This window comes from Caenorhabditis remanei, chromosome IV (genome assembly GCF_010183535.1).
Source record: "Caenorhabditis remanei strain PX506 chromosome IV, whole genome shotgun sequence".
Taxonomy (NCBI): domain Eukaryota; kingdom Metazoa; phylum Nematoda; class Chromadorea; order Rhabditida; family Rhabditidae; genus Caenorhabditis; species Caenorhabditis remanei.
In genome coordinates, this window is record NC_071331.1 from 24,743,321 (window position 1) to 24,759,199 (window position 15,879).

The following is a 15,879-nucleotide window of genomic DNA, read 5'->3' on the forward strand; positions in this document are numbered from 1 at the left end:
AAACCTTTAAAAAGCCTAAAAACTTAAAAACTTTAAAGGCAAAGCTTATGTAACAGGGTTAATAAGTAAACGTTATCAAAAAATGACCATTTAAAAATAGAAGGTTCTTGAAGAAGAGCAAGCGAAAATATCTATCACCGGCAACCCAAGTCCTTAAATATACCCTCTTAAGAATTTCTCCCTGTGAGTGTGTGTATCATATCAAAGTACTCCAAAAACAGACGAAATGGGCGGAGTCTTCACCAATTTTGAAACAATGATCGGAATGATACTGGAGGAGGACGAATGATAAGGGGGTTTATAAGTTATTTTGTTCTAATTGTGGTTAGGATCAGAATAGAATATTGAAAAGAGGATCAAAAGTAGAAGGTATGGGGAATGGAATTCAAAACCACCTGACAGTAATAGTTTGACGGCTCATAACTCGGTCCATTCAAGCATTTGGCTAATTTTTCTTGCAGTTTTGAAATCAGCAGGGTCGAAAGTATCAGATCATAAAGTTTTCTGGAACTTTTCTTTGATCCAGGAACAAAAGATAACTAGTGTGGTGTGATAGAAGACAGCTGTTCCTTATGATAGGAATCCTATCCGTGTGTTTTGTGATGTCATCGGAAGAGAGGGATAGGAGATTTCAACATTCGAGACGATTTGCGTCAGAAACTGGTTTTCATCTTTTTCACTAGACAAGTTATATATGAAGAAGGTGTGAAATAATATAAAAAGTTTTCTTACTGTCTACATAGAATTTGTTAACTAAGGAAGGTCATGGAGATATGGAACCTGACCTATATCAGTGGAAAGCCGAATAAACGCCGATTCCAAATATATATATTCAGTTTTTACCCTCGAGTCCTGGTATTTGAGAAAAACGGGGTCAAAGTTCCCCATTTTTTTCGAATACCAGGCCTATAGGTCAAAACCTGAATATATATTTGGAATCAGTTCTCGTAAGTGAAAAAAATAAAAGGAATACGGTTTCAAAAACTACTAAAATTGGTCCTAATTGAATTTAACCGTTTTAAAACGGTAGGATCGCTTCAAATTGCTTAAAATCCCTGAAAATAGCTCAAAATCGTTCCAGATTCCTTAAAATCGCCTAAAACTAGTTAAATCTTCCCAAATATCGGTCTAAACCGCTCTAGATTGTTCCAAGTCACTCAAAATAGCTTAAAATCTTTTCAAATTGCATAAAACCTGCTTCCCTGGTAACTAACAAAGGAAGTCTTTGGAAACGCCACATTCAAACAATCTATGAACTTGGTTATAGGTATTTTCGACCATGGGGAGTTCATTTCTGCAGTCGAAACCTACTACTTGTTGATTTGGAATGAAAAAGCTTGTCCATAAGAAAAGTTTGAGAGCTCATAACTCAGCTCGCAGACACATTTAGCAAGTTTTGACTGCAGAAATGTAATCTGCGTAGTCGAAAATACCTATAACCAAATTAAAAGATAGTTTGAAAGTGGCGTCTCCAGAGACTTCCCTTGTAAGATACAAACATATTTTCGAAACATCGAAATAAAGGCAGTAGGGAGAAAATATAGTATTGTAGGATCCTAAATTTCGATATCAGTGTCTACCCATCGAATTTATATCAAAACTTTTCCTCCAAAAACAGGTTACTTGTTTCCAAGTGCACTCAAACAACTTGTAAGTCAGCTGTGCTAACAAAAGCAAGCAAAGCATCCTGTTTGGAACTGATTTTAATCCAGGATAAAGAATCAATGAACAATAAAGTGTAAACTTCGAAAAAAAAGTGATACAAATGCTCCCCCTGCCGCCGGTTTCTAATAGAACAGGATAAACTGAAGTGGGGATGTAATGATGAGACTTTCTTTGACAAACATTGAACAAAACGATACCAAACATATGTTCAGAAGTGTGTTTTATGGGGTGATACGGGCAAAGGTTAGTGATGGAGAAAGGAGATTTATGAAGGTTAGGGCGGGAAGGAAAAACTTGCGATGAGACTGTTTTGATAGGGTGGATGAATCCTGAAAGATGAATCATTGTTGGACACCAGTTTAAGTACCGGATGTAGACATGTTAGGATTTGACGACCGAAACAAGTTTTGCAAAAAATAGTGTCTGCAGTTTCCAGCTGAAAGAACTTACAGAAAATGGAAACGACTCAAGAATTTGGCACCTGATCCTTTGAAATCCGTAGATTCCGAATCTGAAATAAAGTTCTGCTAAATCCTTTTGTGAACCAAGTTATAAGCCGTGTCAAACTTTCCCTGTTTGCCAATGTCAACCAAAGATACCCCCCAAAGTTTGACACGGCTCATAACTCGGCTCACAGAAGGATTTAGCAGACTTTTATTTCAGGTTCGGAATCTACGGGCTCGAAATTATCAGGTGCCAAATTCTAGAGTCGTTTGAAAAAAGACCTCCTTTGTAAGACCTCTCTAAAGTTTGAAGACGTTCGAGATCGCGATTTTGAGAAAATAGCGATTCTGGGTATAAAACCTCTGAACCAATTTTTGGTTGTATTTCTCGGAGATTCGGAAGTTCCGACTACAATGGAAGGATTCCGATGGAGTGACGGGGTGAGACCTATATGGTTAAAGAAGGAAATCGTCTGGGATTCCGAAATCTATTTTCAAATTTTGCAGAACGTATCCAGGAATGGAGAAAATTGAGCTTAAAGTTTCGTAGGTTAGAGCTCAATTTTCTCCACTCTTGAATATGAATACGTTCTGCAAAGTTTGAATCTACTTTTGGATATTCCAGTCAATTTCCTTTCCATCTCGACTCGGAATCCTTTCGTAAGCAAGTCAACACTATATGTGTTTTCATTTCCGGTAGCTACATTATGTTTAGTGTTCTTTCTCAGTACCGCCATGCGATTTCCTTCCTCTAACAATTTCCTTCGCTGAATGCCTAAACTGAACGATTGTGGTCTTAAAAACACAACAACAGTAGTACACATGTTATTGACTTTGGTAGGTACACGTTCAGTCCATGCAGACTGGATTTGTTAGAAATTCTTCTTCATTAAATTTTCAGAATCTCCAGAATCTCCAGAATCTCTACCACGCGTTTGCTATGCCTTGTGTCCACCTGGCTTCTAGATTCCCAAAAGTTTTACTTGAATTCTTCAAAGCATTCCCTTATACAGGTTCCCCTCGCCTATCTCTTCGCCATCCACACTATTTTTCGTGTCTTCCGTCGAAAAGTATGACAAGTTGAGAAGTTAGTTGACCATCGTCTTCTCATGATACTTACTTTTTTGTCATCAATGGAGAAAGAGAGAGGGTGATGATTGATGATAGGACACTCTACAGATGATAATGATAACATATATACACAATTTTTTAATGTTCTTTTTTTTCTTCGTCTTTTGTACAAAAAACACGTAAAAACATTGTAGGTGCGGTTTGTTATTGGGAGAGGGGAACGGAAACATGAAAAAAGTGTGTTGATAAGGGACTCAGATATTTTACTTGGTAGTTTTCAATTAAACTTTTAAGATTTTGACCAGAAATCATAACTTAGCGACCGGGCCGGTGGGTAACTCTCTTCAAACTCAATATTATGAGCTGAAAAATATACCAAAATGTAGATCTCGACGAGTTCTATTTCCGTGACCTACCAAAAATAGAGAAAATGGCACAAAGCCTTTCTAGCACAGCTCGCGGCACATTAACGGATGCCTAGTCGTTAATATGACCGTTCTAGTATGGTTTTTTGCCCTTTTTCGTGTTTTTGGCATTTTTCTAGGTTCATAATATTACGGGTCGGATGGCTAGCCGTTTAAGGTGCATAATGACCAACTCTGGTTTTTTCATAGAATATGTACAGTACCACACAAAAGGTTATAACTTTGGCTGTTTTCAGTCCGAGCCAGGACGCTTCCCAGTTCACTTTTCTTCTATTTTCCTCGCTTTTTTTGGTTAGACCTTCATGTGCACTTTCTATGATACTGTGGGTTATTCATGTCATGTAAAAGTGTATTTTAATATATATTATTCCTTATTTTCCCATTTTTCTACACAAACATGTTGAAAAATTCTGTTACATGTCATGAATAACCCCCATAACCGAACCTTTTAAAAATATAGAACCGATGAATCTTGAGATTCTATTGTCCTTCTGTCTCCCTCTCTATTACACCATCATTATCTTGTATTTTCTATTACACTATTACACGGCTTATTCTTCTAGTCACTTTTATGACCGGTTTAATGGGGGTTCTTTGTGAAAAGAAAGAAGCGAGGGAAGGGGGACAAGATTATCGAGAATAGTCATTTGTTCGTCTTTGACCATTCCACTCACAAAATGATCTACTCAATATCTACCTTGATTACTCTTTTCACTATTTCTTCATCCGCTTTTTTGACGGTAAGCATCTACCCCAAATTTAGTTTTTAAATTCAAATTTTCAGTCTGATCCATCAAACTTCGCACCTCGTCACTTCAATGATCCGATTTCAATGTCCGCAGAATGCAATGTGTTTGATGAAGCACATTATTGTAAAATGGTAAGTTGGCTAGGGAAGGACCTATATCATTAGGAAGCTGAAATCACGCTGATTCCAAATATATATTCAGTTTTTGTCTTTGATGTCTGGTGTTTGAGAAAAATGGGGTCAAAATTTGGACCATTGGCAAGTCATTAACGTGCAAAACATGTAGTTGGTAGCGTGCTTTGAGGGATCTACATGAAATATGCGAAATATATATCATAAGAACGGAAATTTTGTGCTGATTTCAAATATATATTCAGTTTTTGCTCTTGAGGCATAGTATTCGAGAAAAACAAGGTTAAAGGTTCGACCAATCTTGACGCGCGGAAAATGTAGCAGCAGAGGTGGTCAAAGCTCAACCATTTGTTGATTCAATTCCGGCTGGCCACCAAGTTTTTTGGAGAATTTCGGATTCAGTGATCAGGATGTAAATGAGCCGAATACACCCGAAGAGTGCTATATTTCCAGATTGGGTTGTCTGAAATGCGCTCGATGTCAAAACCTGGTCGGTTTCGAGCAGGTTGTCTCTTACCACTCGCTGCCGACTATTTTGCATGCGCTAGTCTCAAATTCTTCTTAAATTCTCAAATTTTTGCTCAAAACCCCCAAATCGTCTGAGATCGACCGAAAAAACGTGAAAAATTGACCCACAAAAGCGTCACAGGCGCTCCAGACGGCTCCAGAAACTATTTCGACAAAAAACTGACTAAAAACGGTCAAAAGCCGATCTGAATCGTTCTAAAAGTGTCACAGGTCGTTTTTAAACTGAAAATGTTGGTAGCCGAGTCCAAACTGACCTTTTTTCTTGAACACAAAGCCTCGAGGGCAAAAAGTGAATATATATTTGGAATCAGCGTTTTCTCAGCTATCCAATGGTACAGGTCACGTCCCACGACTCCATGATCTTCTTATGAATTCGATGACCGATATAAGTCATCAGATGAATTCCAGATAACTCTTGACACTGCTCTCAACGCTGTAGCAGAATCCCATAAATGTGAATGCCCCGCAAACTATCGATGCCCCTCGGACACCGATGATACTAAACTGCAGATTCGGTAATTAACTCTAAGATAATTAACAACCGAAAACAAGAAACCCGATTTTTTTCCAGATGCCACTACGACAGCGAACGTCAATGGAATCGTTGTTACTTGCCGTGTACTCCAGTTGATCTCTAAACTTCAGAATTCTGAAATGATGATGTATTAAATGTAGTTTATTAAAATGGCAAGGAATCGGAGGTCACTTAAAAGTTAAACGAATAATAAAAAGTATATCACTCTCTAATTTCTATAATTTCTCAACAATTTCAAGTATTCCTGTTGTCTCTTTCTCTTGGGAGGCTTCACAAAATCCGTGTAGAGTATACCCAAACTTCTCGCAATGTACTCCCCGACTCTATCAGAGACACCTTTCACTTGGGGTACTGTAGGCGCATTATTCTGTAGGAGTAGCATGGGCGGTCGACAGCAATAGTAGGCTCCATCCATTGCTTTCTGACACTTTCCTTGCGGACACGTTGTGTTATCATCCCAGCCTTTACACGTTTTCGGTGAACCGTCGTCAGATACCAGGGCTTCGACACAAAGTGGTGTTTGTATGGGACAGCATGCGGTGGTGCCATCCATAAGCGCTGTGCAACTATGCTCCGCTGGACAGGAGAAGGGATTGGCGGGAAGACATGTGGCAGGTTGACCAGAGTTGGGGTCAAGGAACGGGGTGGAGCCATCTGGACAACTGAAGATAGATACCGTATGACAACAGAAGAACATCACATCGATTGCATTCGTTAGATTTGAGAATGTCTCCGAATTCTCTAGAGCTGGAAGACAGTCTGTGGATAATGGACATGACTCGTCCCCGGGGAAACATCGAATCGGTCGCTTCTTGTCTGGATCCACATACGGGATGACACACTTCTTCCGGGGTTTACAGCAGAGGTGACGTGCGGCACCAGATGACCCATCGCCTTGTACACACATATGATCCTGAGGGCAATTTCCATCGACACCGATCGAACAGATACGTGGGCGTCCTCCGTTCTCTCGAAGAGCATCCATTCCAGTGGGACAGTTGAGTGGTTTCGTGCAACAGATGTGTTCCTAGAAGATAATAAAGATTTTTTGGGTCACAAGATTTTACTGTAAAAATCATACTTGCAAACTAGGCTGAAATGAGCGTAACTCGCTTAAAACTCAATATTATAAGCTGAAAAATAGACCAAAATGTAAATCTCGGCGAGTTCTATATCTGTGGTACTGTGCCGCTGGCTGGGAATGGCTCGTTAAGACGTTTTTGCATTATAGGCCCTTTTTCCTGGCCCCTTGCACATTAACGACTAGCCATCCGGCCCGCAGTAAATTTTTTGAGCAAAAATACTCTAATTTTATTGGATTTTATCGAAACTCATTGCATTTTTGAGCTAAAGGGGGTTTTGATGCGATTTCAGACAAATCGGAAAACAATTTTTCGAGCCAAATTAGAAAAAGTGTCAAAAACGCGAAAGTAGCCAGAAAAGTCATTCTAGCCGGATCTGCTTGGCCCGCGGCCATTCAGGCTTGGCCCGCGGCACAATGATGAATAACCATCCGGCTTGTAGTAGGTCACAGTTATAGATCTTGCTGAGATCTACATTTTGGTATATTTTTCAGCTCATAAGACTACATTTTAAGCCCGGTCTGCAAGTATGGTCAAAATCCTACCAAATTTTTCGCCGGTTGACACAAATATTGATCCGGACAAGTATCCCTACTGGCCGAGCATCGCACAGCCTCATTATCCTCATCAACCAACAGAATAGATTCAGCAGACGGACAAACTGGATGAGTTTTACAACAAATCGACGCGTACGGACTGCTTTTCAGACACTCGAAACCCATCGGACACCCCTCGTTTTTCGATGAGTCACACAAGTGGGGCTGACTGGTTCGCGGATTTGTGTGGATTTCCAAACCATTCGGACAGGTTCCTATAATTGGGAATATGTAAAAGTTAGAGAGTTACAACATACCAATACAATAGTCCGCGCATTGTTCCAAGTTGGCGAACGAGTTGAAGTGCTCTTCACAATTCGAATGCTCCGCCCGTTTACATTCCCCTTTTCGGTAGTCAAACCAGTAGGTGCTGACTGGCTCAGGTTTTCGGCAGTTGTTTTTGATGGCGAACGGGGTTCCGCAAACGAAATCTGGAAAAAGTCACGTTGGTTGTGCAAAGTCAAGATTTTTGGTTATACTTGTCAGGCGTGTAACTCGCTTGAAACCCAATATCATGAGCTGAAAAATATACCAAAATGTAGATCTCAGCGAGTTCTATGTCTCTGATATAAAACGGACCGGATAGTTATTTGATAATGTACAGCGGACCGGTATAAAATGCAAAAAAAACGCGAAAATGATCAAACTATCATTCTAACCCGGGGCTCACTTTCAAATGGCAGTTTCTTCCATTTCCGTCACAGAAGTTTTCAAAAAAGGCGTCCTTCCCGATTTGTACGGTCTCGCAACCGGGCTAGAACGACTGTTTGGCTATTTTAGTGTTTTTTTGCACTTTACTCCGTCCCGCGGTACATTAAAAGATAACCATCCGGCCCGTAGTAGGACACATGTATAGAGCACTCCGAGATCTATATATTGGTATATTTTTCATCTCATACAATCCAGTTTGAAACGAGTTACGCGGCGGCCCGTTTTGGCTCGATTGACAAGTATGAGCTTTCCACCTTCCCAAGGTTTGACGAGTCATAACGCGGCTCACAGAAGGATTCAACAGAATTTTATTTCAGATTCGGAATCTACGGACTTGAAAGTATCAAGGGCATAATTCTTGAGGCGTTTGAAACATGACTTCTCTTGTTAGTCTCTCAGGTTTAAAAACGTTTGAGATAGCGATTTCCAGTGCTTCTCAAAAACCTCTCCCCTACCTTTACTCGGACAACACGCTCCCTTCCTGCCAACTTTCGCTGTACACGTGTAATTCCTCGGGCAATGTTTATCCTCCATACATGTGGCAATGTTGTTAATTGAATAGCGATCAGCGTGCGGCTCGCCACGCGGACAGATTACTGTAATTTTCAGAATAAACACCAAATTATTCTAAAAAACTTACTTTCCGTACTACAAAACATCATGCACTCTCCTTTCGCCTTGAAATTATTCTCATTCCCTCCGCAACCGGTGAACGCAAACGGGCGGCACGTTTTGGAGGAGGAGTCGAAGTAGTATCTGGTGGTCGGTGGTACGCCACAAGGGGTTCCAGGGTGGACGGATGCCTGGCAGATTCTGTCTGCTTTTTGACAACATACACTACTCATCCCATTCCCTATACATTCGTGGCTTCCGGGGCATGGGACTCGTTCGCCGTCGCATCGTTTGATGTTGCCAGCGAAATCCATTAGAGGCATCCCTTTTCCACATGAAGCTGAATATAAATGATGAAATGATTTAAACATTTTAGGCCCCCTAGAAAGGATACTTATAAACCGGGTCGAAATGGGCCGCCGCATAGCTCGCTTTAAATTCAATCTTATGAGCTCAAAAATATACGAAAATGTAGATCTCGACGAATTATATATCCGTGATCTACCAAGGACCAGGTGGCGAATCGTTAATGACTCGCAGGCCTGGAAAAAAGTCTCAAAAACGCAAAAATGTCCAAACGGTCATTCTAGCTTGGCCCGCAGTACATTAACAAACAAATATCCCACCCGTAGTAAGTAACAGTGGCATAGAACTCACCGATATCTACATTTTGGTATATATTTTAAGCAGAATTTCAGTCATTTGAACCGAAAACGGCAACTTTTTATTATAAATTAACAGTCTGCTACCGGAGGTTGTTAACGGCACATCTAACTTGTACGAAATGGTCTCGAAGCGGAAAACATGATTTGCAGTTCTTTTCAGACCAGCAAAGCTCGAAAATACGGCATTTGGTCTTTTTCAACTACGAGACCATTTCTTTAAAACCCTGCGGCAGAGTTTTGTGAATTTATAATAGTACATTTTCAACCTGACAGATACAGTATTTCCAAAATTTTCAAAACGCTTAATTAGCCTTCCCCTCGGACATTGCCATCAATTAGTATAGAAGCGGGTTTTGAGATTTTTGGAGTGATTTTAGAGAATTTTAAGCGGTTTCAGAAAAATTTTTGTCTATCTATGGGCGAATGGTTTTGACTCATTGAATTTAACATTGTTTCATAAAAAAAACATTCTAGCCTAATTCGCGGTATTTTAAACATCCGGCCCGTAGTAGACGACAAATATAGAACTCGTCGAAATCTACATTTTGGTATATTTTTCACCTGATAACTTTGAGTTTTAAACGAGTTATGCGCCGGCCGTGTCTGCAAGTATAATAAAAAGTACTCACTCAAACTTTTGCATCCATTTATACACTCTTGTCGACTCGAAAACCGATTCTGATTTCCACCACATCCTTCAAACATGAACTCGATGCACTCTCGAATCTCTACATCAAAATAATAAGCAGAGTGAGGAGTGGTGACTCCACACCCGAATCCATTGTTTTTTGGAAGACGGCAGATGAATCCTGAACGATTATTATAGTTAGGAAGGCATGATGATCTATCAAAACGTATGTTTATACCTCCCAACTCATTTCCTTCTGTATATAATATGAGAACAAGAAATATCTGATAAGCAGAAATCAATAAAAGTGATGACATGTGCTCGTTTTATCTATCAACTAAAGCTTTCCTTATCCGACCTAAACACGGCGACGGCCGCTACTCTTTATCTATTTACCTTTTATCCGCCGACGCCGAAAGAAGGGTCAAGAGTGTGTTGTCAAATGGTCAAACGGGAGGGGAATGATGAGTCAAACAACATGTTGTATGTGTTTGGATAGGGGAATGCACGTCATTAATTAATTAGTCTAAACTGGCAGAGCTTTTAGAGAATCCCTACCAATTTGCTTCAAACTGAAAGTTATGAGCTAAAAAATATACCAAAATGTAGATTTCGGCGAGTTCTATATCTATGTCCAACGGATGAATAGTTAACATGCCGCGGGGCGGGATAAAGAGCCAAAAAAAGTGATTCTAGTCCGGACCGTATTATACGCAATTATCTGCGGCGCGGTTTCTGAAGTTCCGCCCCCACAACTTTCTCTACACTTCGCAGACATTTTCAGCACAAGAATAACAAACCGTGCCAGAGTATAATAGATCACAGACATAGAGCTCGCTGAGATCTACATTTTGGTATATTTTTCAGCTCATAATATTGAGTTTTAAGCTTGTTAAGCGCAATTATCGGATTATCGGTTTGCAGGCTGGTTCGATTTGAAGGCGCATGGAGTTTTTTGAATGGATCTCGTAGTAAATATAGATCTACAGTACCGTGCAGTAACATATAAAATCTTCATTTTTGTAGTTTACAACTGTACGGAAACTCCCTAGCAAGTTACATATCGACAAAGTAATTTCTCCCTCAATTTGACCCATTTCAGTGCAAAATAGCGTCAAAGTTGGTAATTTTCAACTGAAAAAGGACAATTTATACATCATAATGTACTGTACATGACTCTCAATATAAAAAATCTACGTGTAAGTTGTTTAAACATACCTAAAGTTGCCCCACATCATTATCACTTTCCTGCAATTATATTAATTATCATTATCATTATCTGCTGAATTGCACATATTACATCATTCTCATGTTCTATGTACAACAATATTTGAATAAGGACAAATAATCACAAGAAAACATTTGAAGAATGCATTTATTATCAGGTTGCGTGTGTTATTGTTATCAACAATTGTACAGGATCATTGTTATATAGGGAATAGTGAAAATTGAAATCCTTTGAAAGGTTCGAAGTTGATTAGGAAAAAAGCGATGAATCAGAGAAGATCATTTTTGCAAGAAGAATTATCAGAAATTAAGCTCCTTGATGATATCGGACACGAAGAGGGATGCACGTTGTCCAGCTTGTTCGGCAATGTCGAGCACTTCTTCGTGGGACACCTCAACAGAAGCATCACAATCCAAGTTAGCGATGTTAGTGATGAGCGAGAATCCGAGCACCTTGATTCCACATTGTCGAGCAACTGTGACCTCGTGGCAGGTGCTCATTCCGAGGGCATCGGCACCAACAGTTTTGAAGAGAGACACCTGGAAAGAATTGTTGGGTTAGTGACAGAAGGGTACCTCAAGGGGTCGCAAGTTTGGAATCATTTCAGATTGCTACCAGGTATTAAGGACAACTTGATTACATAGGCATATCCAAAAGTTTTTGTTTTGTGCTCGTCACTTGCCGCTGAGAAATCCGTCTCATAGTTTTACTTCTGTGGTTAATCCCTTCAAAAGCCCGAGAATGGATTCCAAAACCAGGAGTGAAGACGGTTTTTCTCAGAGACAAGAGATATGCCTAATCAAGTTGTCCTTAATACCTGGTAGCAATTTGGAACGATTCCAAACTTGCGACCCCTTGAGACTCCCTAGTTACTCTTACCTCCGCTGGACTCTCGTACTGTGGACCACCGCTCATAACGTAGACGCCTTCGTAGAGGGTCATGTTAGATTTTCTTCCAACCTCAATGGCCAATTGTCTGGAATATTAAAGAATTGAAAAATTGTAGAAAAACCGTTTAAGGGAAACCTTTGGAGACACGGTTTTCTATAAATTTGACCGTTATAGTACTTTTGGCTACGTGGAATCTGGAATCCATGTCTCCCATCAAAACCTGAATGTCTCTGTGAGCCAAAAAGTTATGCTTTTTCACATGGAATTCCGAATCGGCAACGCAAAGATGTTCTAATCGCGCGGTGGCGCACATGCCGCCGATTTGAAATTCCATGTTGATAGCTCGGCTCGCAGAGACATTTTGCAGGGTTTGACTGCAGAAATGGATGTAGTCGAAAGTACCTCGGACCAGATTTATGGATAGTTGTGCCCTACCTGAGCTGTTTGTCATAGGCATCGTGGACGGAGACGAATCTAGCCCCGAATCTCGGGTCGTTGCACCCGACAAGTGGTGAGAACCCAGCAAGTGCTGGTAGGAAAATGTGATCCTTGATCAACATAAGATCTCCATGTCTCAACACGGTATTGATTCCTCCCGCCGCGTTCGACACGATCATGATTTTGATGCCGAGTTGATGCATCACCCGGACCGGCAGGGTGCACAAGGCGAGGTCCATGTTGTGCTCGTACGGATGAAAGCGTCCTTGAAGGCAAACCACTTTTTTGCCGCCGAGCTTTCCGAAGATCATGTTACCCTTGTGTCCCACGACGTGGGTGGCTGGGAATCCTGGAATCTTGCCGTATGGGAGGATGGTGGCCTCCTCGACGGCATCTCCAATGGGGCCTAAGCCAGAGCCACAAATGATGCCGAGTTCAGCACGGGCGGTCTCTTCGCCGACTTGTTCCTTGATAGAAGCGACGACAGCGAGAATGTCGTCAAAGTTGCGGGGACTGGAAAGATAGAGTATTTACAGCAAAGTGGGCAATCTGTGACCGTGGAGAGATGGAATGTGACCTATACCATTGGAAAGCTGAGAAAACGCTGATTCCAAATATATATTCGGTTTTTGCCCTCGGCGCCTGGTATTCGAGAAAATTGGAAGCAAAGTTTGGACCGGTGACAGCCCACAAACAAACGTTGACCTCAATTTTCTCGAATGCCACGTGTCGAGAGCAAAAACTGAATGTATATCTGGAATCAGCGTTTTCTCAGCTTTCCAATGATATATGTCACGTCCTATATCTCCACGGTCACTCAGGGGTAAACCTAGTAAAACTCACTCAATCTTCTGGTGAGGCTCGGCAGCATGAGTTGGGGCATTATTGTTCTCCATTGTAGTTGTGTTTGGAAATCTTAAAAAGGAAAACGGAATCAGTATGGAGTACTTATATAGGAGGAGACGGAGGCGTAGAAAGATAGGAAAACGACAGACTTTTCTCGCATTATCTATGTTTTTCATTGACAAATCTCGAGGGGAAGGAGAAAATGCTTTTGTTTCTGGGCGGAAGGTTACTTTAACTATTAGGAAGATGTTGGCTAAATAAATAATGAAAAATAGAGAACTCGACTCCCAAATTAGGAATATTAGGAAGATGAGGAAACTTTAGCTTACTGTAGAATGTTACTGTAAGACTTCCCACAAAAATACTGAAAAATTTAGGAGAACTCGACCCAAAAAAGGTGCGAAGTGAGACCTTGTGTGAGAGTGAGTGACACCACTGTACATCTCTATTTAAACTGATAAGAAATAAGGGCGGTACGAAAAGAGTGAGAGAGCCCGAGAGCATGTTTTTTCTTTTCCACTCGATTCCGAGAATGTTGGGAAAGGGTTTATGACCCTAAAAAGGCCAAAAAAGTGTTAAAGGTGGCGTTTTCCAAGAAGGTGATTAAAATGATATGGTTGTGGTGCTCCGAATATGTATAGTCAGGTGACATTGACAACACGTACTGATACTGATATCATTTGCCAGGGTGATAAAGGTTCGGTGGACCCATACCTTGTGACTTTACGTCATTACGGGTACATTGGCCACCCCCCACGTGACTTATTAGGACAAACAAGGGCGGTACAATATATATAGGTCGAAATGAAGAACATGTAGGTAAGGCTGACTAGATTTGAATTGGTTCAAATTGGATTAAAAAATTCAAACTTTAAACTTAAATCCGAAAAACCAGAATTTTGAATAATCTTCTTATTTAGGTTAACGTTTTATAGGAAGGTAACAAAAAACATGAGGAATAGAAACATGAGGAATTCAGAAGGACCAGTCATCAAAAAACTAGTTATTTTTTGCTATTTAAGATAAACAACACTAAAAAACCGTAATTTTACATGTATTACCCAAGAACTAGGAAAAATTTGAAGCATAATATTTTCCCGGCATGGAAAATTAGGTTTTCAATAGTTTTTAACGTCAGAAATCGAATTTTTAGGTTATTTTGATATAAAAATCACATTTTGGCGTTGAAAATGACAATTAGTCAATTGTTTCGAATTTCCAAAGACGCATATCTCAAAAGTGGTCGGAGGTAGAGAAAAACTGTTAATTACAAAAATGTAGCCCAAGTTTTGATCTACAAGAAAACTATAAAAATCAGACAAGTGAGATCATGTGAGGCACTTTAAAGACTAGCAAGATTTTGAAGCATAATATCTCGGTAGGCTTTAAAGATACTTAACTTTTTTCAACTAAAGAAATGTTCTATAAGTATTGAACTATATATTGTCAGTTAACAATTTTTTGATATCTCTTTTGGAAACCGAGATATATCATTTTGAAAACATCACTCTGAACATAGATTCTGTAAAACTAGCGATTTTTGAATTTGCAATTTTTGAATTCCCATAAATCAAAAGCCCAAAGTGACATATGTCATCTACTTAATTTCAGTTTTTCTATCCATTTTAAGCGGAAGTTTAAGAAAAAAATCTTGATATTTCCAACCCTATAAGCGTCTTAAATGTTTGGTACGTTCATGTCACAAACAACTCTCTCCCTCTCTTCTTTTCCCCCATCTTAATGAATAGTCACGTGGTGCGAACTTACAGGGGGCGAATAATGATGATTTGGAGAGAGAGTGAGAAATTATAAACGTTGATAAGGAAGCGATAGAAAAAAGTCGCAGAAATGTGTCTTTTACACCATTTTACCGGAGTATCTTATCATTTTTCTGATGCAACTGGAATGGACGAGCTTGGGAATCGTTGAGACTAAAAGAGCAAGGAATTATGGGAAATGGGAAGAATATGGAAAACAGTAGTGGGTTCTAGGCAAGTAGGATTTTAAACTATTTAGAAATAGGATTCTAACAATTTTTACCAGAACAACAAGACTGTCTTATGGTCGGCCACCAAATGAAAAATTAACCAAATGGGCTGAATTAACCAAATGGGCTGAAAATTAACCAAATGGGCTGAATTTTTGAGCATCGACTAGTCTTCTCGTACTCTACAAGGCCGCCATGACTGGGAACTCCAAAATAAAATTACCTCACGTCTTTTTTGACAGTTTTGCAGCACAAACAGGGCAATTATTTGGAACCATAGGTTATTCCATTTTCTTGTTAGTAAAATTAGAAATTTTGAATGCAAGTGTCACGCAAAACCAGAAAAATCCTACTAGGAAAGGCTATGGAATCAGTTCGGAGACGTAAGACTTGACCTATACCATTGGAAAGTTGAGAAAACGCTGATTCCAAATATATATTCAGTTTTTGGTCTCTAGGTCAGGTATTTGAGAAAAATGGGGTCAAAGTCTGGACCATTGGCAAGTCATTCTTTGGTCAGAGTTGCATGGAAATTAGACGGGAGTGAATTTTTTTCAACAGTATAAATTGAACGGCTAAAAGATAAAGTTAATATGGTATTCCTACCTTCCGAGAATAAAAGATCTCAACATTTTTCTTATCCGGTAC

The 15,879-nt window shown here is 39.9% G+C and overlaps 4 protein-coding genes across 4 annotated transcripts; 2 read left to right on the forward strand and 2 right to left on the reverse strand.

Annotated features, from left to right (window-relative positions):
- Positions 1 to 4,281: 4,281 nt before the first annotated feature.
- GCK72_016144 (uncharacterized protein) lies at positions 4,282 to 5,650 on the forward strand (the record flags this gene model as incomplete). Its single annotated transcript, XM_053731349.1, has 4 exons — positions 4,282 to 4,344; positions 4,389 to 4,484; positions 5,421 to 5,527; positions 5,584 to 5,650. The coding sequence occupies 4 exons, from the start codon at positions 4,282 to 4,284 to the stop codon at positions 5,648 to 5,650; spliced, it is 333 nt and encodes a 110-aa protein (XP_053586121.1).
- Positions 5,651 to 5,755: 105 nt separating this feature from the next.
- GCK72_016145 (uncharacterized protein) lies at positions 5,756 to 10,158 on the reverse strand (the record flags this gene model as incomplete). The annotated part of the gene is made up of 7 exons (XM_003091597.2): positions 5,756 to 6,574; positions 7,175 to 7,440; positions 7,483 to 7,656; positions 8,392 to 8,532; positions 8,577 to 8,888; positions 9,843 to 10,022; positions 10,080 to 10,158. The coding sequence occupies 7 exons, from the start codon at positions 10,156 to 10,158 to the stop codon at positions 5,756 to 5,758; spliced, it is 1,971 nt and encodes a 656-aa protein (XP_003091645.2).
- A 1,174-nt stretch (positions 10,159 to 11,332) lies between these two features.
- On the forward strand, positions 11,333 to 11,713 carry GCK72_016146 (uncharacterized protein; the record flags this gene model as incomplete). The annotated part of the gene is made up of 1 exon (XM_053731350.1): positions 11,333 to 11,713. The coding sequence occupies one exon, from the start codon at positions 11,333 to 11,335 to the stop codon at positions 11,711 to 11,713; it is 381 nt and encodes a 126-aa protein (XP_053586122.1).
- Positions 11,369 to 13,294, reverse strand: GCK72_016147 (uncharacterized protein; the record flags this gene model as incomplete). The annotated part of the gene is made up of 4 exons (XM_003091593.2): positions 11,369 to 11,608; positions 11,949 to 12,045; positions 12,396 to 12,911; positions 13,242 to 13,294. The coding sequence occupies 4 exons, from the start codon at positions 13,292 to 13,294 to the stop codon at positions 11,369 to 11,371; spliced, it is 906 nt and encodes a 301-aa protein (XP_003091641.2).
- Positions 13,295 to 15,879: the final 2,585 nt, after the last annotated feature.